Source organism: Centropristis striata, chromosome 6 (assembly GCF_030273125.1).
Source record: "Centropristis striata isolate RG_2023a ecotype Rhode Island chromosome 6, C.striata_1.0, whole genome shotgun sequence".
NCBI classification, from domain to species: Eukaryota; Metazoa; Chordata; class Actinopteri; order Perciformes; family Serranidae; genus Centropristis; species Centropristis striata.
In genome coordinates, this window is record NC_081522.1 from 2,777,575 (window position 1) to 2,799,655 (window position 22,081).

General features: G+C 39.7%; 1 protein-coding gene across 2 annotated transcripts in view; it reads left to right on the plus strand.

The window, feature by feature from the left end:
- Nucleotides 1–22,081, plus strand: part of necab2 (N-terminal EF-hand calcium binding protein 2) — a 201,501-nt gene that overhangs the window by 65,587 nt on the left and 113,833 nt on the right. For both annotated transcript variants that reach the window (XM_059334385.1, XM_059334384.1), the window contains exons 4-5: nucleotides 1,880–1,905; nucleotides 2,163–2,260. In XM_059334385.1, coding sequence (XP_059190368.1) covers nucleotides 1,880–1,905; nucleotides 2,163–2,260 — 124 coding nt within the window. The remainder of the gene's footprint in view (nucleotides 1–1,879; nucleotides 1,906–2,162; nucleotides 2,261–22,081) is intronic.

Below are 22,081 nucleotides of genomic sequence, written 5' to 3' on the forward strand. Positions count from 1 at the left end.
ATCTAGCGACTCCTTCTTACTCTTCTTAACGAGACGCTAACGAGCCGGAGGCCGGCGCGTTAAGAAGAGCCGCCGTTAGCTACAGTTAGCTACAGTTAGCTCTGTAGCAGTACAGTGTGTATGTGCTGCTGCGCAGGTCTTCACTTAGCGATCTCTGTTTGTTTACAACAACCACGTGGGAAACCCTCTCCGTTTGTTTCTTCTTCTACAGTTTGGCATCTAGCCGCCACACTGTATCATCAAATGCTACGCTGCCTCCGTGTGGAAGGCACCAGTAATACAACTTTTTTTTCTTCCAGATATGATGAACTATTCGATTTTTTATGATTTAATGACTATTCGAATATTCGAAAATCGATGCCCTCCCTAGTTGTCTGTATGTTGTACAGAACAAAATCCACTTTATTTATGGTTGCAGTTCTCTTTTCCTTTATTTGTTAAAGAAAAATACTGCTGTGTTATTATTTTTCAATATAATAAGAGTCAAACATTGAAGGTGTATGCTGTGAGTTATAAAAAAATCGGTATCGGCCAAAATTGGAATCGGCAGGTCAGGCTTTTTACAAATCGGTGATCGGCCAGAAAATTGCAATCGGTGCACCCCTAGTTGAAATGTCATGTTCTTTAGTAGAAAGCAGTAGCAGTAAGACTCCCAGGACCCAGATTCAGATTTGGCCATTATGCATTAAGTTAAGTGTCTCTGCTGTAAACATTTCTGCCTCTGACTCCATCGCTGACACGCCAAACAGCGTCACTGGATGCAGGACGAGCAGATTTCTGCAGCTGTAAACTCGTCTCACTGTCAATGAAGAACTTACTGCTTCAATCCTGTTGACTCAACTACGTTTCAATTCCATAAATTCCCTGATTGCAATCACAAGCCCTTGTGAAACTTTGAGGGACGTTAATTCTAACCTACAAGCTGCCTGTATCCCTTACAAAAACACAATTACTGCTTTATTACCATTGTGAATTTGCAGCATCTGGATCTGCCATTTGGATAATAAAAATGTGCCACTTCAATTCTAAGCCAACTAAATGTTGGAGCGGTTACAACACTGACAAACATGCCCGAATACATTACATATTTAATTAGTAAACAGGAGAAAAAAACATTTAATGTTGGGCAAAACTAGACAGTTAGTGGGTATTTTTTAAAGCCCATCTGTCACAGGGCTTGATCAGGATTCATCCTGGCAGAAGACATGCAACTGCTTCTTAAGAAAATAAACGAGAGATCATCAAATCTGACTTTTTAACAAGGATCATTCAATCTAGACAGAATGTAATGGCCAGGGCCATTTGATGACACTTTAAATATTCAAATAGCAATATAAAAATGTTTTTTAAACCTCAGCTACAGTGTTTTTCCCCTTTAATGCACAACATTTACTGAACACAAATGTATAATTAAGACGAACAGAGACACAGATGGAGTGGTTCCGCCTGTCTCCTCCTCTGTCCCCACCTCTCCCATCATCAGCTACATCTCACATCTCTCCTCTGCTGGTTCTTTCTTTTTCTCTCTCTCCATCATACCTCTCCTCCCTTATTCTTCTCCTTCTCTCCTGGAAAGTCTTCTTTACGCCAGTGAAGGATTCGCTGCCAAATGAGTCCCTGCACAGTGAACTGAGCATGAATGATGGCAGCGGATTGATTCAGACTCCTGTCAGAGAGTCTTGTTAGATCGCTCCCTGCCTGCCAAACTCCAACAGTGTGTGTGTGTGTTTGTGTGAGAGAGAAAGAGTTATTGAGACTGCATGCATAAAGCCTTTCCTCTGTTTCTGACCCTGCTCTTCTCCATCCTTTCCTTCCTTCCTACTTTCCTTCCTTCCCTCCCTTTCTCTCCCTCTGCTGCTCCTCTGCTGTGCTGTGATAGTAATGTTGACACTAAGGAACTCTGTGGTAAGTGGACTGCCCACACACACACACACACACACACACACACACACACACACATGCTCACACACACTCCTCCCTACCGCTGCCCTCATTCACTCTCTTATCTATTATTAAAAAGTACTTCTCAGTTGAATTGCAGTTATTTTTCTTTAAAATATATGATATCAATTCAGCTACTGCAAATAATATTCTGACTTCAAAAGTTATATAAATCTTGTGCCAATTTTCCTGTGTGTGTGTGTGTATGTGTGTGTGTACAGACTACTTTGCCAAGCACATGGGGGACTATGAGGGAGTTCTGGCCTCGCTGGAAACACTCAACCATTCCATCCTCAAAGCCATGGACTTCACCAAAAAGGTACAAGTGAGTGTGTGTGTGTGTGTGTGTGTGTGTGTGTTAGACTGGGATGCTGGCTACTGACAGCTCTTCTTTGAACCTGGTCTCACAGGCATCCGTGAAATAACCACGGATTCGCTTAACTCAAAATCCGTGGAATAGCCACGGAATCACTCAAATTTCCGCGAAACTGACACGGATTTCGCTACAATGCAAGTAAGTATTTTTTCCTATTGGTTTGTTCCAAGTCACGTGACTTTCAAGGTTCCCGGCGGTCAGAACAAAAAACATGGTTTTTTCTCTACAGTTCTCTAATTTTTAGTGAAAAAAATCAATATTTTGACTTAGTTTCTGCATAAAAATGGGTTTTGATCACATTTCTAGCGAGAAATATATGTTTTATTTTCTAAATATTCACTCAGTGAATGTACATAATCACTTTGTATGTTGGAATAGCCACGGGATATGACTGTCATTAACTTGCATTGTAGCGAAATCCGTGTCAGTTTCACGGAAATTTGAGTGATTCCGTGGCTATTCCACGGATTTTGAGTTAAGCAAATCCGTGGCTATTTCACGGATTCCTGTGAGACCAGGTTGTCTTCTTTACAATTGTCATTTAATAGGTTTTCACTAGCACAGCCTCAAAAGTTGATACATTTTCTGAAGATATAAACCAAAATCAAGATGTCACTTACCGTCATGCCAGTTTTAGAATGTCAATTATACAGCAATATCTACCTGAAATGTAATAATACAAGCTACTGTTAGCCAATATAAGCCCTGACAGACCCAGTGAGGCTGTAGCACTCCCTCAGTGTCGAATTCACAAAGAATGGATTATGAGTCGTATCCATCATTACACATACAAGGTAGGATGTAAAATTAGTTCTGCTGAGACTGCTGAAATTTGCATTCATCTTTTATTGTCTTGTAATCCAATGTAATCTTGTGGTGAGCAGCATCTTCATGCAATAACATGAATAAGTCTTGGGGTGATGGTCTATTGAATCGACTCATCAATGGTGTGAATCAACTGGCAATGACTATCTAGCTGTCCATGCTTTTACATTTTGTTTTGCCAGAAAAACACTGTCATGGTGAATTTTAAGCTGTACATGTACTCCTTTTTTCGACCAAAGCAGTTCAAGGGTCGGTTTCGATCAGTTCTTTGTGTTGCGGCTGCCAAAGACCCAGCTCCCAGCCAGGAAAACTGGTTCCAGAGCGGCACCAACTCTTTTCTGGTCTCGAACCACAAACCACTTACGTCAGGGGCAGGGGGCGGGGTTATCTGACCAACACGACCAACTAAAACGTGTATCACTCTTTTTTATTTTATTTGTTTAACTGCAATGTGATCGAAACCATGTTACGTTCAGTGTTAATAAGAATGTGATCGATGTCCATAGCAATCCATCAACAATCCAATCGACTTTTGCAGAAGTTTTACATACAGTGACCCAACCCTTACATGAATTCAGCTGACTGAACATATAGTATAATGGCTGGATAGTATCTTAGTGTGTGTGTGTGTGTGTGTGTGTGCGGGCATTCTGGAGTGCGGCAAAATAATGGGATGTGAAGTTTCTCCCTTGTGCTGGTTCAGATTGTGAGTGTATGAGTGCATTTGTTTGTGTGTGTGTGTGTGTGTGTGTGTGTGTGTGTGTGAGTGTGCGTGTGTGTATGTGTATGTGTGTGTATTTCAGTTGGGGAACACTGATGTGTTATCCTAGTTTTTCCCATGTGCTATATATAGCACTCATGTTAGAAAACTGCTGTTTGTGTGTGTGTGTGTGTGTGTGTGTGTGTGTGTGTGTGTGTGTGCAGCACTCTGACTCTGCTCTGTGTGTCTCTGTATCTGTATCCAACAGCTCTGTCTTTATCTTTCTTTCAGCTGCAGGCCATGCAGCAACGCACACACACACACACACACACACACACACACACACACACACACACACACACACACTAAAAAACCACTTGCCCTCACTCACACACAACCTCAGGCTAGTTTCTCTCTAATGAGCAGCCATTGTCCAATCAATCAGTTGAGTGTCTCTCTTGTTCTATTGCTGCATCTCTTGTGCTCTCTGTTCTTCTCACTCTCATTCATACTGTCCACACACACACGCACACACACACACACACACTCTCTCTCTGGGGCTGTGATATCATTATACTGTCTGTTGTGGGCAGTGTGGAGGAGCTCCAACAGTACTCTGAACCAGCTCAAAGAGTCAAATAGCCGGAGTGAAGCACAGACACTGCTGACGAGTCAAATATTGATGGAGGTTTTATGTGTGTTTCAGATTTCACAGCTACAATAGATTTTACTGCAGAGAGAGGGCTGGGAGGCTAACTATCTTCAAACACGGTCCAGAGGCTTCCAGTCATTTAGCAAACATTTATTTTTAGATTTTTATGTTGCATTGCAGTGTTTTCTCTGCCTCTGTGTGTTGCTCTTATGTTCCCTTCTTTTTTTCCTCTGCTTGTGCTTTTTATCACACTGATTGCGACCACCGCACTGTGGCTCAGACAGGAGCTATTTATGAGCTAAGTAGAAAATCTGCAGGAGCTCAGCATGGTGCAAAGCATAACTCCAGCATTCGTTTTAATAAAGGCAGTCTAGTGATGAGTGGGGGCGCTAAGGCAAACGCCGGCCAGCAAGGCGCTGCATCGGCCAATCAAATGCATGCAAGCACAAATTCCTGGTAGATTACTTTGTAATGTGAACAATCAGTCATTTCTGCTGTTTTACCTCATAATCATCAAAATGAAGGAAAAGAGTTTCAGCCAAGATAACTCACTGTCAGTTATAAACTCCTCTCTGAGTGTAGTCTTCAGTCCACAGGTCCATTTTAAATTTATGTCACACAATCTTCACTTATGCCTATACATACTATTTATCATCAATATTTGAGAGCTGAAAATGTGAAGAATAATTTGAGATGCATCAACACAAGTTTTTCTACTCATAAATATGCAACAAACATGTTTTGGTCAGACGTGCATTCCAGTCTTGAGGTTTAGACTCTATCAGGTCTAGAACATTGTGATTGTAGTTCATGAAGGTCATTCCCATGCTCGGTTATGTCTCATAAGTTGTTGCAGCAGTTTTTGCCTTGATAGGAGTTGTTACAGATATTTTTCGTGCTTTTATTTTGAGTTTTCTGTAAAAATGGGATGTTGTTATTGTTACATCCTCTGAATGCTCTAGGTGTCTAGTCTATGGTTGTAAAATTCCACGAGGCTTTGATTAGCCTAGAGGTTTAAAAAAAGTTTAAAACATTTTTCTCATTACTATAAAATGCTACAATGTGGCTCAACAACATCACACAATAACACAATTGGGCTCAAAGGATCCACAAGAGTTTCAGTTTTTCAGTCATACCCAGTTTCAATTTCAAAATACAGGCAAAAATAACATTTAACCCATTGACGCCTAAAACTTCCTGTAAAACCTCTGGGGGATTTTAAAATAAGCCTCTAAAACCTGAAGTTTTTCTGGAAATTCAACAGAAGTGTCAATGCTTCTACTAAATAATAGATTTTTCAGCCTCTGTAGCTGATAGAAATTAAATTCAAAAAGTATTTGAGAGCGTATACAAATACTACAAAACGATGTATCTGCTTTCCAGGCTTCAATGGGTTAATGAGAAAAAATAGAATGTTTTTCTGCCTCAAAGCGCATGGGATTTACATAAAGTGGGCATGTCTGTAGAGATGAGACTTGTGGGTACCTTTAGCACCAAATTTTATTCAGATATCTTGAGGTCAGAGGTCAAGGGACCCCTTTGACTATGGCCATACCAATCTTTTCCTCACTACAATTTAACCTAAATTTGGACCTGATATGGTTGGTACCAATCATTTCCTTAGATTTTCCTGTTTCATAGGATACAAGTATTGTCACCTTCGCCTGTAGCCTTAAAACTGACACCTTTGTCCACTTCAAGTCAAATGGTGCAGATTAACGACCAAATTTTAACCTCTTACTACCCAAAGTTATTTCTCATATCCTTTGAGCAAGACTTTCATTATATCATGATTAGCCAATTCTTGTTTCAAAGGCAGCCTCCTCAGAGTCTGGAGCTTATCTGCTCCTCAGCAAAGGTCTAAGTGGACAGTGTGAGTGCTAATCCACTAGCAGGGATAAGAGTCTAAGTCACTGTGCTGCCAGTAAAAGCTGCATATGTTTCAATTTTACACTGTAAAGCAGGAGCAGCAGCAGCAAGGCTCATTTCTTCATCTTTTCCTCCTGCACACATCTTTGTCTTTACCTTTCACTGCCTCCTTTCTGTACGTCTGGTCTCATTATTTACCTCCTCCACCTCCCCCAGTCTGCTGCAGTCCCCCCTGTCTCATTTCTCTCTCCTGCATTCTGTCACGTTAAAAAAAAAAGATGAATAACTCCATATTGTAGATGTCAAGCTATAGATCAGTCAGATCAATATATCATGAATAAGAAAAGAGTAGAAACGATGCGTGGAATTGGTTGTTGTGTTTTACTTTGACCCATAAGAACCCAGACCCAGTTATCCTTAAAGGAAAATTATGGTGTTACACAACAGAACAAATGGATCACATAGAACACATTAATGATGTTTTTTTTTGTAATTTCTACCCCTAAATGTCAAAGATCTGTGATGTGACATAAACGTTACACTGGGCGTTTATGGTATTTATGTTTATGATATTTCTTATTTTAAAATAAAAAAAAACTAGACACATTTTCTGCTCACAGAAACATAAGTTTGCCTTTTTTATTACAACAAATTATTTGTCAGATTTGTTTTAAAGTAGCAAAATAAGAAAGAATCAATAATAAATAAAAAAACAAATAACTATTTGCCTTTTTGTTTGCATCTCCATAACATATACCAACATTGTGACTTTAATTTGCTCAGGAAATATGGTCAGAACAAGTTAAATGCAATAGGATTGCATTGAAGAACACCCTATTAACGGATTAGAATTGTTAAATGCACTGTAACAAATTGCTGTAAGAAAACAGCCAAATTGTGACAGTAACATACTGTTTTCCATTAAAACGGTATTATACTGTAGAAAACAATGCATTCTGGGCAATATTTGTTGGTAGCTTGTCGTTTCCCATAAAATATATTATATATATCTATGATATTTTCTAAGTCTCTTCTTGTCCACATTTTAATGGCTGTATTTTACTCACTAACTCATTCAGTATATGGTATATTAAAATTACTAAGGTTACAGTGAAGACAGCACTTAATTCATAGTGATTGGCTTTCAGACAGTAATTTGCTCTATTTACAAAAAATGACTGCATTGTATACTGCAACAATATTTCAACTAGCTTCAGCTCTATACTGTGTTTTATTCTACTGTAAAAATCAATGAAATGCAGGATTTTACTGGAATTCAGTATGTGGTTTTATCACAGTAACATCGTGTAAAGTAGATAACAGTAGAGGAACTGTAAAATTAACAGTAGAATACTGGCAACCCTGCTGCTAGTGTTTTACTGTTAATTTACAAGACAATTGTTTACAGTGTGGGTTGAAACAAAGTGTTTGTTACACGGGTGTCACCATGGGTTCTTATGGGTTAAAAAAAAAAAGGTTTCTAGACAACATCCATGTATAAACTGAAGATAATTTCCAAATTGAGGCTGATGTGAGGAGGCGGAGTGGGTGGAGCTAAGAGACAGAGCGTGATATTAGCTGGAGCGGAGGGCTGTAGCCTGAGCGCTGGCCTTTTAGAGCCCAGTGAGAATTGATTAGCTCTCCATTCACCTCAATGAATATAGACACAGAGAGAAAGACTGAGTGGAATAGGATGGCAGACTTCGTACTCAGCTGTTACCTACAGTAAAGTGGGATGGGGGTGGGGGTTATTCTGCGGGAATTTATACCCCAGCAGTATTGACTCTGCTCGGTGCCAAATCCTTGCCAAATCCTCAGCCAGGAGCCTGCTCCCGGAATAAAACATATTGCCTACAGTGCAAACTGCGAGAAACCAGAGAGATGCTCTCTGTCTGTGTCACCATCGCTCATCATCCTTCCCTTGGTGCTCCCAGAGGGACGGCCAACATACTAATAATTCATGCAAATGTGATATTTCCATTCACTTCATGCAGTATTCATTATTTTGACTGTCAAGGTATCAATTAGTGGAAGCAGTCGTTGCTGCCAGTCTTAGGGGGCTCATGAGATTCAGCAAATGAGCTGATCATAAAGTAATTAGTGGTGATTAATAAACTCAAATCACCTCTGACCCCACATCAGATCAGTCCTGGTATTAATTGTAATTATCCTGCTAATTCACAAAGGAAGCAGCAGAGTTATTTCAAAGACATAATTACCTTTAGATGGTGAGATTACTGCAGCAGCTTAAGAGATTGATAAACAGAAGATCTGCTTTGTGTCTGTTGCATATGCTACTTATTACTCATTTTATTATGCTGCAAAATGGTGGAAACCAATCCAATCTGCATTAAAACAATTATTCTCAACCTTTTTCTGTAAAGGAGCCCTAAATTGAAACACATTAGGGAACAGACCCCCATCTGAGAAGATTTAGCTTCCAGGACCTCCATCTGGAAAGATTGTAGCTGTTAGATATACAAAGAGTTGGGATGCTGTCTAAACACAGAATGCGATCATTTGCTCGACCTTTGTGACACATATTCCATTGAAAACTGTACCGAGACAATATATATTCAATGTTTGACCTGATAAACTGGTTTTATTTTTGTAAATTTACATTCATTCGGAATTTCAGTTGGAGTACACTGAAAAAAGAACCAACTTAATTGAATTGTTTCATTTGGTAACACCTAAATGAATTAAATTCTTTCAAATTAATTTAAAATCAGTTGTGTTAATCTAGCTTATTAAATTAATATGAAAGAACTTAATTCATGTAGGTGTTACCAAATGAAACAATTCAATTAAGTTGGTTCTTTTTTCAGTGTAGTTAAGAGTATTTAAGTCCAGAACAGTGGAGGAATTGAATTATGACGCTTACTCACTGCTATAATTAATCAAATAGTGAAAAATGATTTCCCATTTTTCTTGAACTCCCTCACACACCCCGGAGGTTCTCCTACCCTGCTTCAGAACCACTGAAAACAAAACATGCCCAAGATTTTGGAGGCTAGATAATGTTCACACATTTTCAACAGTCAAAACATTTAGAAAGAAAGAGTTGTGCCAACCAATCCAACGATAGTGATGGATAATGATGGATGCATTGTTAACGTTATTAATTACACCTTTTGCTTTTCCTGCAAAGGCAAGTCGAGGTCTATTCTGCTACTTATCTAAATATGAACCAAAGTGTGGCTGTAAAGAAGTTATCTAATTGTATTCACTACAAATAGAAACTAGTGCACCAACAATACTTAATAAACTAAGTATCCTACTGAATGTAAAAGTAATGTGCCTGAGGCAGTGGTGGAATGTAACTAAGTATATATACTCAAGTACTGTACTTAAGTACAATCTTATGGTACTTGTACTTTACTTGAGTATTTCCATTTTATGTAACTTTATACTTCTACTCCACTGCATTTTGAGGCAAATATTGTACTTTTTACTCCACTACATTTAGCTGACAGCTTTAGTTACTTTTCAAATAGAGATTTACCATGAAAAACGTGATCAATTTAAAGCGATTTAACATTTTATTTTGATTAAACAGCATAACAGTAGCTATATTAGGTGGTTAAATGAGTCCTATATACACAAAATGAAAACGCTGCTTACATAAATGCATCAAAAATCATATATATTGGAATATGTAAAACAATCTGAATGGGTCCATTCTGCATAACGAGTACTTTCGATACTTTAAGTACATTTTGATGCTGATACTATTGTTCTTTTACTTCACTAAGTTTTGAATGCAGGACTTTTACTTGTAGTGGAGTAATTTCACTAATAGTAATAGTACTTTTACTGAAGTAAAGGATTTGAATTTTTTTCCGCCAATGGTAAACAAACTTATTTTTATATTATAAAATCTATAAAAAGCAGGTGCAACCATCACAGGACAAACTTGTCGTGTCAAATGAATCCCAGTGGAATTATGAAATAGTGTCCGATTGATTGTGGTATAAATGGCTTCAACAGACATTTTTCTTTTCTTTTGTTTGTTTCTATTATCTATGTATTAATCAACTGTTGCTTTAATGAATTCTTGAACAAACACACGATCTGCCTCAGGCTGCAGAGTTGTGATGGTGTTTGTTCACGTCGTGTAACTCTGCTCCATCCAGAAAAACAAAATGATTTCCTGAATTCCCATTTGTAAAGTCACTGTTGTCATGCTTCTCTGGGATTGGCTCATCTGTTTCAGAGCGTCGACAGACACCATATGGCATATTTATTAATCACCAAAGCCTATAACTTTACTTTTAAAGTTATCAAATGGAGAGATATGTTCCCCCTTCAATCAATACCAGAGTACAGATAAACAGGTTGAAGCAACTGTGCTGTGAGTGTTTGACCAATCAGACACAGTTATCTCTGAAACCCCATCCTGAAGGCTCCTGAACTTACAGATAGCACACTGCAAAAAAAAAAAAAAGTTGGGTGAACTCAAAATTTCAAGGCAACAAACTTCGATAAAATTTTAAGTTGGACAATTAAACTAAATATTTTAAGTTTTGTTTTCTGAGTTTGCGCAACTCTGAATTTCTCTGGCACGATTGTAACGCCGCTATGAAATGTCAGCTAATGTTTTGACCACAATGTTGAGTTAGCATTGATACGCTAATGGCTACTCTTGTAGCTGTAACAAGCAGCGCCGCTAGCATCAGTTAGCCGCTAGCATCAGTTAGCCGTTAGCATCAGTAAGCCGCTATCATCAGTTAGCTGCTAGCATCAGTTAGCCCCTAGCATCAGTTAGCCGCTAGCTTTCGCTAATGACCAAATTTCCCAACAAAGAAATAAGAGTTATCAGAACTATTGTCCCTTGTTGTGAACCCCAACTTAAAGATATAAGTAACAACAACTCACCAACTTGTTTTTGAGCAGACAACTGGCTTCCTTTGTTGTACTAACTTACATTATTGCCCTAAATGTCAATAGTTTATATTTCCAAGTTTTACCAAATTAAATCACTGTTTTAGGCCAAAAAGTACAAGTTGGCTTTTTTTGCAGTGCACTACCCCATGATCAGGGTGGTTTGGGGGGTAAAATGACCTCAGAAAATGTATTATTTAGACCCTGATCCCCATGGTCAAAGGCCCTATGGAAGTTGCTGTAGTTGCAAAGGGGCACAAGTTTCTCCAATTAAAACATTTTTGGAGTTGACACTTCTTTCAAAAGTTTTTTGTTTTTCACACTGACACAAAGTGCAAACTGTTAACTTTTCACCATCGCTTCCGCAGCTCCTGTCACCTCAATAGTTCTTTACAGGCTTCTATGGTGACAGTTGCCAAGGAGGCTGGACACTTTTGGGACAGTTGTCTTGGAGACAGGTTGACTTGATGTCAGCTTGTTAAAGATTGCTCGGCTATCTATGAGCTATTTGCAATCAGATCCCACGCGTGTCGTCATTCAGCAACAGACTGTGGGCATCATTTGACGTCTTCCTGACAGTTCTGCACTTCGCTCCGGTTTCTCCGGCAACACCCATTTCCAAGAGCTCATTTTGCGAAAAAGATCAAAGATGGCGGCCATCAAAAATTATAAGCAGCGAATAAAAGTCTGAAAGAAAACTTTAGGAAAGGAAATGACAGTTTGTTTGCATGTGTGCTTCTTAACTACAGCAGCATCTTACTCATATTCCCAGATGACACCTCTAAATGTCATGATTTAGAGAACAAATACATAATCCACGGGGATGGAGCAAATGTGCTGAAATGCTTCAAATCCAGTGCTGTTTTAACTTTAAGTCTTTTTGTGTGAAAGCTTTTATGGCACGATCAGAATGAGAAGCGGTTTCGGAAAACAATTTTAATTGGCTCTCGAGCAGGTGGAGATAAATACCACCCCACCCCTACCCAAAAGGCCTCCGTCTGTGTGTGTGTGTGTGTGTGTGTGTGTGTGTGTGTGCGTGTGTGTGTGTTGGTGGTGATGAGAGCCGAAGCGTGCGACAAAAAGAGAACAGGCTGAATTCATTAAATCTCCTGTCCTGTCTTTCCTGTATAAATGTTATGTTTAATGAGCCACTCTCATTAGCACTTTATTTTTTCAAGCCCTCACTGACTGAGCTGCTGCACTCATCGACAAATTTTCAGGCACACACACACACACACACACACACACACACAGTTTCTCTCAGACTAAAATCTTGTTAAGCCTGTCCTTTTTTCAAAATCTGTTCAGGAAATTGTTTCGTGCCGGTGAGTGACCCTCCTTGAGCTTTTTACCTGCTTCTCCTCTGACTCCTCCTTCTCATCTCCTCTTCCTCTCGCCTCTCTTTTCTCTCATCTTCTCCTCTTTCATCTCCGCTCTATTGTCTCTCTTCGCCCCCAAGCCACCGCCGCCTTCCCCCACCTCATCCTCTCCTTTCTTCATGAAGATTAAGGTGAAGCGGATCACGGGGCAGAAGGAGGCTATGTGGTCTGTACACAAAGATGTGTGGGGTGTGATGAGGAGAGTAAGAGGAGGGGAGGGGGGGTTATGGAGGAGATCGAGAGGAGAAGAATGTGGGAATAAAGATGAGAAGGGGAGAGTGGATGAGGCAGAGGGGGTGTGGCGAGGAGCGATGATAGTGATGAATAAAAAGATGAAACAGAAGTCAGTGTGTAAAACATCTCAGCTGGCTCAGTCTGTGATATGATATGATTCTTTGTGGAGCCTTCATCACTTATTCATTAGGGTTTAATGGGGTTTCAGATTAAGATTGTGCAAAGATAGACACACATGTATCACTAAGTGGTGTCATGTTGGAAATGCAACGGTGAAGTGTTGCACTGTTACAGCTGATGCTGTCTTCTTGAACTTTTATCCTTGTGAAGAGCCAGATTGATTTTCACACCCTTAATAAATGGAGCACCGAAACTGACAAAGGGCAGTAAAAGGTTATCAGTCATAAATGGAACTGAATACATGATTAAACAAGAAAAAAAAATTCTGATATAATAATAAATCAAGTGAGACATTTTCTCATTTTGCATTGAAATGAATGGACCAAAATGCATGAAATTAGACTTTTTACACATCATCATGTTGTAGTTATATTGGCATCCTTCATATCTGCAAAATAATTTAACTTTGCATACATACCGCTGTAGTAGCAGCAGAAAGCATAACTCTGAACTCCAGTCAGAAAACAAGCATTTTAAAAGTCATACATATACGTCAGGGGCAGGGGGCGGGGCTATCTGACCAACAAGACCAACTCTGTGCTGTTGAAAGAGACCAACTAATATCTGTATCATTTATTTGATTTGTTTACCTACAATAGGATTGATACGGGCAAGTGCTACCGCGCTAACGTTAGCAGCCGATCAACAGCGTGCTAACGTTAGCAGCCGATCATAGCCTGCCAACGTTTGCCGACGATCAATAGCGTGCTAGCGTTAGCGGGCTAGCAAGTCCAAGTCCAACTCGTTGGACTGTTGAGAGAGACCAACTACTTCCTGGTTTGCCTCACTGCTCAGACCTGGAGGTTGCTGCCTGGCTTATTCTGATACACATGATTCCCTCCAGAGTTACGTCTGGTGTAGCCAATATTTCTGTTATTGCAATTGTTAAAATTGTAAAAAAAACTAATCATCATATTAACATAAAGAAAATAACACATGTACCACAGGGATAATAGGGAATAAATAATTGATTTTCTATGTGTGCTAAAACCAAAAGAAATGTATTTGCTCAGGTGAAATTACAACCTGCTTTCACTGTAACATGATAATTTGATAATTTGCTCCAGAATGTGAGGGCGCTTCATAGATTACATACATGGCAGGTTTAATGATTACAAATTGCTGAATGTCCCAAGGCGATTCCACTGCAGTGCACAGACAGCAGTGTGTACTAGTGTGTGTAGCGAGCCACCTGCTGCCACAAGTTCAGTCTGGGGCATTCCTGCAATCACAGCAGTCCAGCGACACACACATGCACGAATATATTATACACACATGTATCACTAAGTGGTGTCAACCCTGAGAGCAAGTCCATTCCTCAGAGGAGGTGCACTGTAAAAAAGGTTTGTAGAAATAACAGTAAAACTCTGTCAAATACATCAGAAATAGGGCATAAAATGAAAAATTGTATATCACCGTATTAGACACTTTTAATTACCGTAAATCAAAGAATAGCGCAAAACTTTTACTTTTTTCTGTCATAAACTGGAAGAAACACACAGGTTTTAGGTAAAATATAACATTTTCATGCAAAATTTATGGAGAAATACCATGATGTGTGAATGAATGACACAATTACCCTAAAAATAACAGGATTATTCAGACTAAATTACAGTTTTTGCTGATATTTCCATTTAAATTTGGAATAGAAAATCCACTCACTGTAATTTTTACGGTGAAGTTCTGCCAACCACAGCTGCCGGTATTTTACCGTAAATTAAACAGATTATTTTTTACAGTGTGGAGTGAGGAAGGAAGGGGAGAGAAAAGGAATTAAGGAAAGATCGAAGGTGCGAACAAAAAGTTGGGGAAGTGTAGGAGGTGGTGTAATAGAACAGGAGTTTGAAATAAGTCAAGAGGTCAATAACACAGATCCACATTTTGTTCATGGCTGCCATCACTGTCTGTTTGAGGAGGCGGCTCAGTCAGTGTAACTGATTACTGATTACATGGTTTCATTTCATCATTCAGCTGCTGAGTGGTACTTTGCTAAAACATTTCACATCTCTAGGCTCCTGCTTTTCTGTTTCATGTAGGAAGTTATTGCACTTGAGCTACAGACAGAGCTTCCACTGACACCAGCTCCACCATTAGAGCAGAGACATACTTGCTGTAGATTACGTATTTGTGTGCACATGATGTCTGTCTCACGTGTCCTTCATGTGTTTTGAGCGTTGGTTGTGCGTAACACCAGAAATCAACACTTTGGTCCACAAGATACAAGACACACATGAACAGTACACTCTCAGAAAATAAAGTACAGAATTGTACCTTTCGGGGCACAATGGCTTGTCACTGGGGTAGTACCCTCTCAGAAAAAGGGGTACAATACGAGTCCTTTTTTGTCCCCCGAGGTACAATCTACACTAATGTACCCCCTAGGGCCAATTATTGGACCTTAAGGTACCTATATGTACCTTTTTGAGGGCCAAAAAGGTAAATATGGGTACCCAAGTGGTAAAAGGTACAAATATGTACCCTTCCTTTTACATGCTGGGGTACAATAGACAATCTGTGTTAGGCTCTACAAATGACAGTAGCCTAAATATTGATTATTGTTTAAATAATTATTTAGTCTTTCTTCAGCAGTAGTTTAGTTCTACTTTTTTAATTTTAAACAATTTTACATTGTTTAGTTAAATGAAAATGAAATGTGAAAATTAAAAAAAAACATTCTGATAAAGTGAAAACTTATTTGTCTTTTGTATAATGTAGATACACAAAAATATATAAAATTAAATACTGGTACAATACTGTACCCTATAAAGGCTAATTTTGTACCTTTTTTAAAGGTCCATTTTTGTACTTCAAAATAAGGGTACAAAAAAGTACCTTCTGAGGGTACTGCCCCAGTGACAAGCCATTGTACCCTTAAAGGTACAATTCTGTACTCTATTTTCTGAGAGTGTACCATCTGAAGGTACAGTTTTGTACCCTTGACACTGGGTACTTATTTGTACCCTTGTGGTTTGTACCTTACAAAGACCAATCTTGTACCTCTGGTGGCAATTTTGTACCCTTTATTTGGAAGTTTTAAAAAATGGACCTTGAAAACGGGTACAAAATTGGCCTTTATAGGGTACAGTATAGTACAAATATTTATTTTATATTTTTTTGTGTGTATCTGCATTATACAAAAGACAAATACATTTTAAATTCATCAGAATGTATTTTTTATTTTCACATTTCAATTTTATTTAACTTTAAACAATGTAAAATTGTCCATTGGAGGCAAGTCCATTCTCCCATATCAGAACATACAATATTGACTGGATGATTGGTAATTTTTCATAGCTGCAAATCTGCTCACAAAAAATTTTCTATTTCAAGGCTACTCAAAAAATGGCTTAGAAGTTAAAATCTTCGTTGAATACTTAAGGAACTAGTGAAACCTTCACATTTAAAAGTATAACTACTACTGAAGAAAGACTAAATAATTATTTAAACAATAATCAATATTTAGGCTACTGTCATTTGTAGAGCCTAACACAGACTGTCTATTGTACCCCAGCATGTAGAAGAAAGGGTACATATATTTACCTTTGTAGATTGTATACAGGGGTACAAAAAAAGGACTCGTACTGTACCCCTATTTCTGAGAGTGTAGGGACAGTGTAGTAGTGGTCCTGCCCATTTTCACGCGGTGCTGGATTTAACGCCCTACTTTTAATCTACGATGGCCCTGCTGTCACTTTGTGCTGCCGTGATCCAGGGATGGAGTACTCGAGACCTGGACTCAAAGCCCGATTTTCTTGACTCGAAATCATGCAATGATAACTTGACTTGGACACAGACTTTAACATTGGGGTCTCTGGATTGGACTCGGAGTCGACTTTGTAGTCTATCACAGTAGACCTTTCATAGTGCCGTTTGATGATGGGACATTTACGGCTCTGTAACGTCTCGCCTCCACTATGAGCGTGCCCGAAGCGGGATGCTGGGATCAAATGATCCCACCAATTTTTCGCCTCCAGAGTTAGTCACAGAGGCAGAAAATTGGTGGGACTGTTGGAAGCGGGACCACTATGAACGGGCCATCGAGGCGATATTTGATATCTAACACACGCCTACCATTTGGTCCGACAGTCTTCAAATCACCGTTCTGCAGCACAACAACTGCGGCAGCCATTGCTAACTGTACACAGCATCCACTGCTTTTGTAAACAAACCGGCATGCTAACTGTACACGCAGCTTATCGTAAACAAACTGGCATCACTTACAGTGCACAGAGTGTCCGGTGCTTGTTGTAAACAAATGGAGGTCGCTTAGTGAACACATACTGCTGTAGCACATACACACTGTACTGCTACAGAGCTAACTGTTAGCCTATTAGCACTGTGCTACTGTGCAGCACTGATGCTGCTCTGTCACTATCATCTCCTCCCACCTCGCTCTGCGACGCCAGACTGCACTATGAAAGGTCACGAATATCACGCCTTCGCCGGATCACTATGAACGCCCTAAGACAGAGGTGTCAAACTCTGGCCCGTGGGCCAAATTTGGCCCGCAGTATAATTATATTTGGCCCGTGAGGAAATACCAAAATATAATACTACAAATCCCAGAATGCTCTGCTGGTGTTTTGGCTTGAACACAGTAGATCAGTGTGGAGCAAACTGAGCAACAATTAAAGTTGTCTTTATGCACTTTTTCTTGCTAGTCCAAGGCTTGAATGGTTGCACATTCATTGAAGGATATTATTATTAGTCATTTGGTTTATTATTGTTATTTTATTCTTACATTAATTTTTAACCTGTGGAAAAAGATTACTGTTTAATTTAAATTTAAAGAAGGCAGCATATAAAATAAAGGGACATACGATTTTTATTTAAATTTTATTTAAGAAATGAATGCCATTGATGTGTTTGTTTGTTTTATTTGATATTCGATTTTGAATATTTGCGATATTAAGTTATATCAAGCTTTGCTTGTTCCGTTTCGTTTGAACTTGTTTAGGTCGATTTTTTCAATAAATATCAATGTTGGCCCGCGACTTTGTCCAAGTTTAAAATTTTGGCCCACTGTGTATTTGAGTTTGACACCCCTGCCCTAAGGCGTTAAGCTGGTACAGATCTTTCTGGCAATATAGCGAGACATTTGCGGGACTGCACTATGAAAGGGGCTACTGCTGTGATCTCAGAATTAACAATAATGTAACCTCCTGGAGTGTTGCCATGTTTGTTATTTACATCCTGAAAACCCAGTTGTTCAGTACAGTCTGACTTCTCTGGTGTGCCCTCTAGTGGAATCCTCCAGTACCACACTTTGTACACAGGCGAGTATGTGAACAACCCTCGTCACGATGCAGCTGGTTTGGAAGAATTTATAAATGTGGGTTAAGGGGTTGTGGCAAAGCTTTGGGCTTTAGCACGTGGCTTCCTCAGTTTCATTGTAATAGAGGTCTTTACAGGTCCTGAAATCCTTGATTAAACCTCAAAATAGGGAATGTGCTACCCAGACCCGAACCCTTCAACTATTACTTGCTGTGTATAGACACAACTAAGCTACTATAAGACTGTCCGTGTATAAATCCAAATCTCATCAATCCCCGTGTCTCTTTAGGAGCAGCACAGATGTTCAGCTTTCGCCATCTCTGCTTTCTGCAGATCCTCTCGTGTCAGCTCAGGACATTGCTTCATCATCTTTTTTTTTTTTAGACTTATTTTAATAAAACTCAAGCTCATCTCGCTTGACTTTAGAAAGATTACACTGTCATAAATAAATAAGGACTGACAGGTAGCCTGAAACTAATTTACCAAAGTTATATATAGCTGCAAAGGTTTTTTCGATGAGGCAGCAGTTGATTTCAAACATTCAGACTTTTTCAGAATTCACAATAATCACATTCATCTCCATCAGTGAGAGCAGTCTTCACTGTAACAGTAGAACCTCCCCCCTCCTGCTAGCCTACATTAGAATTGCAGATAGGGTTTTTCCAGTCAGCTCCTCTAAGAATTGGAGCAACAACGCAGCAGGGGAGCAGCCAGAGTGTTGAATGTACAGTACACCTGTCTGTCCCCTGTGCACGTGCTTGGTTGTTGTCGTGTTCAGAGTGGAGGTGAGCGTCCGATCCACAGAGTCTGTGACTGACTGACTGCATCCTGCATGTCTCCCACAGCTGTTAATGATGTGGACATGAATAATTTGTGCGTGAGTGTGTATGTGACAGTGAGAGAGAGGAAGAGAACCGGCAGAGTGTGTGTTGTGTTGTCAGCTGGGTGTGTGCTGACTGATGAGGTTACACCCATAGCATGAATAATACAAAGACTGTAGGAGGGAGAGAGAGAGAGAGAGAGAGAGAGAGAGAGAGAGAGAGAGAGAGAGAGAGAGAGAGAGAGAGAGGGAGAGAGAGAGTCTATGTGAGTCTGTATGTGTGTTTGTGTGTGTGTGTGTGTGTGTGTGTGTGTGTGTGTGTGTGAGAGAGAGAGAGTCTATGTGTGTGTGTGTGTGTGTGTGTGTGAGAGAGAGAGAGAGAGAGAGAGAGAGAGTCTGTGTGTGTGTGTGTGAGAGAGAGAGAGAGAGAGAGAGAGAGAGAGAGTCTGTGTGTGTGAGAGAGAGAGAGAGAGAGAGAGAGAGTCTATGTGTGTTTGTGTGTGTGTGTGTGTGTGAGAGAGAGAGAGAGAGAGAGAGAGAGTCTGTGTGTGTGTGTGTGTGTGTGTGTGTGTGTGTGAGAGAGAGAAAGAGAGAGTCTGTGTGTGTGTGTGTGTGTGTGTGTGTGTGTGTGAGAGAGAGAAAGAGAGAGTCTATGTGTGTGTGTGTGTGTGTGTGTGTGTGAGAGAGAGAGAGAGTCTATGTGTGTGTGTTTGTATGTGTGTGTGAGAGAGAGAGAGAGAGAGAGAGAGAGAGAGTCTATGTGTGTGTGTGTGTGTGTGTGTGTGTGTGTGTGTGAGAGAGAGAGAGAGAGTCTATGAGTGTGTGTGTGTGTGTGTGTGTGTGTGAGAGAGAGAGAAAGAGAGAGAGAGAGAGGAAGAGAGATGGATGTGTAACTGGGTGAAAGGAGAGATAGAGGAGCTCCACTTAGAGGTTTAATAAAGAGTTGATGAGGGAGTGAGACAGTAAAACATACAAAGAAACACAATGTACAGCACATTGTTCTCCATCTTTCCTCACCTCCTTTATTTTCCTCCTCTCTGAATTTCATGTTTTTCCCACTTGCCCCCCCCCCCCCCCCCTCCTCCTATCCCCCGCTCCTTGTGCACCTCCTCCCACCCCCTACTCTCCCCTACTGTTTCTCCCGCCTTCCACCTCCATCCTCTCCCTCGCCTCCCTCCATTCTGCGCTCTCTCTGAAGGCCGATGAAGCTGGCATGATATCTGAAGCGTCTGTATGTTTCTGATGCCTGTTAGTGGGCTCGCCTTCTGTTTAGAAACAAACTCAGGCACTCTGCCTGCTGTTAACCACTTCCACACTTCCAACTGTCACTTCCAACACTGAATTCTCTCCAACAAACCAAATATTTGGTGAAGTATTATCTATTTATTTTCATACCTTCAATCATGATGACAGTGAACCCAAAACTATCCCTAATGATGATGAGTTTGTTAGCTTTCTCTAGCAGTTTATACATGCTCACTAATACACTATTCTTTTGAAGCCCTTGAAGAATGTGTTTTGGCATTGTCTTGCTGAATAAGAAGGACGTCCCTGAAAAAGACATTGTCTGGATTAGTAGTAATTATCCAACACGCTCTAGTGATTGCTTAATGCTCAATGTTCCCCGGACAAATACTGAATTTGGAAAAACTGCTTTCAATTTCTATGCTGCATCTACACTACTGGTCAAACGTTTTAGAACACACCAACTTTTCCAGAATTTAATTGAAAATTATGCATTTTAATGTCTCAGTGTACTCTGAAATTAATGCACATTTGCAACATTTAAAATTCTTTATTGAGCATGATAGTGTTTTGAAAGTAAAAAAAGATTCAAAATCACATTTTATGTTGGACTAAAGGACTAAAAAAAGACACAAAATGACAAAAAAAGACACCAAAAGACACAAAATGACTAAAAGAAGACACAAAATGACCAAAAAAAGACACAAAATGACTTACAAAGACATGAAAATAATTCAAAAATGGACAAAATAGCCAAAGACTCCATAGAGTTAAGTTGTTAACCCACTTCTTGTTCCCTGAAAAAGGCCTACTTATATAATTCTGAAATGTAGATTATTTTTCAGTTTTGGTTAAGCTTACCTTTTTTTATTTACCTCTGGCAGTTCACCACTTACCTTTGTACCCTTTCAAGCTGTTCATTTGACTTGAACTGCTTGAATTTCAATAAAAAATGGAAAAATTGGGGTAGTGTACCTGGAACATCTTACAACATTCAGTCAAACCCAACACAATAATTACTCTGGGCCAGTTTAAAACTATGATAACCAATAACTCTGCCTTTCACTGTCACTGTTATTAATGTTTTTCATGTGTTTTGTCTGTGCCGTTTTGTGTTTCCTCTGTGCTATCGACATCATTGTAAATGAGGGGTTGCCCTCAATGATTCCTCGAGAAATAAATAAAGGATATATAAAAAGAAAAAAATGAAAATGGATGGCAGCATATAGGTGTGTTTCCACTATAATCGAATACCCAGAATGAGGCGAGTCTTCCTTACCGAAACGCCCCTAATTTGAACGTGAGCCTCCCCTAACGGCTGTTTGACCGGCTGTTTTTTGTTCCTGTTGAAGAAAAGGGCCGTTTTTCTCCCCTGAACAAAACCTTGTTGCTGATTAGATAGAATGCTAAGCGGGATGTGATGTAGTACTCGACGCCACAACAGCTCATGCCAATTTTAAAAGCCGGCGCAGTAGGGATTAGTCACAACAATAATTTAATTATGAACAAGAAGAAGATGGAGCAGCAGAAGAAAATAACAACAAACAGAGCTTACGATAGGAGGGCTGCAAAGAGGTACGGGCCCGTCTCCCGTGTTAAATCAGTTGCATATATGACATCACGGTCGAAAACTGTCGCTAAGCGATTACGCAATGATTGAAAACCATCCAGAGTCTTGTCAATCCCTCTGGGGCCTTTTTTT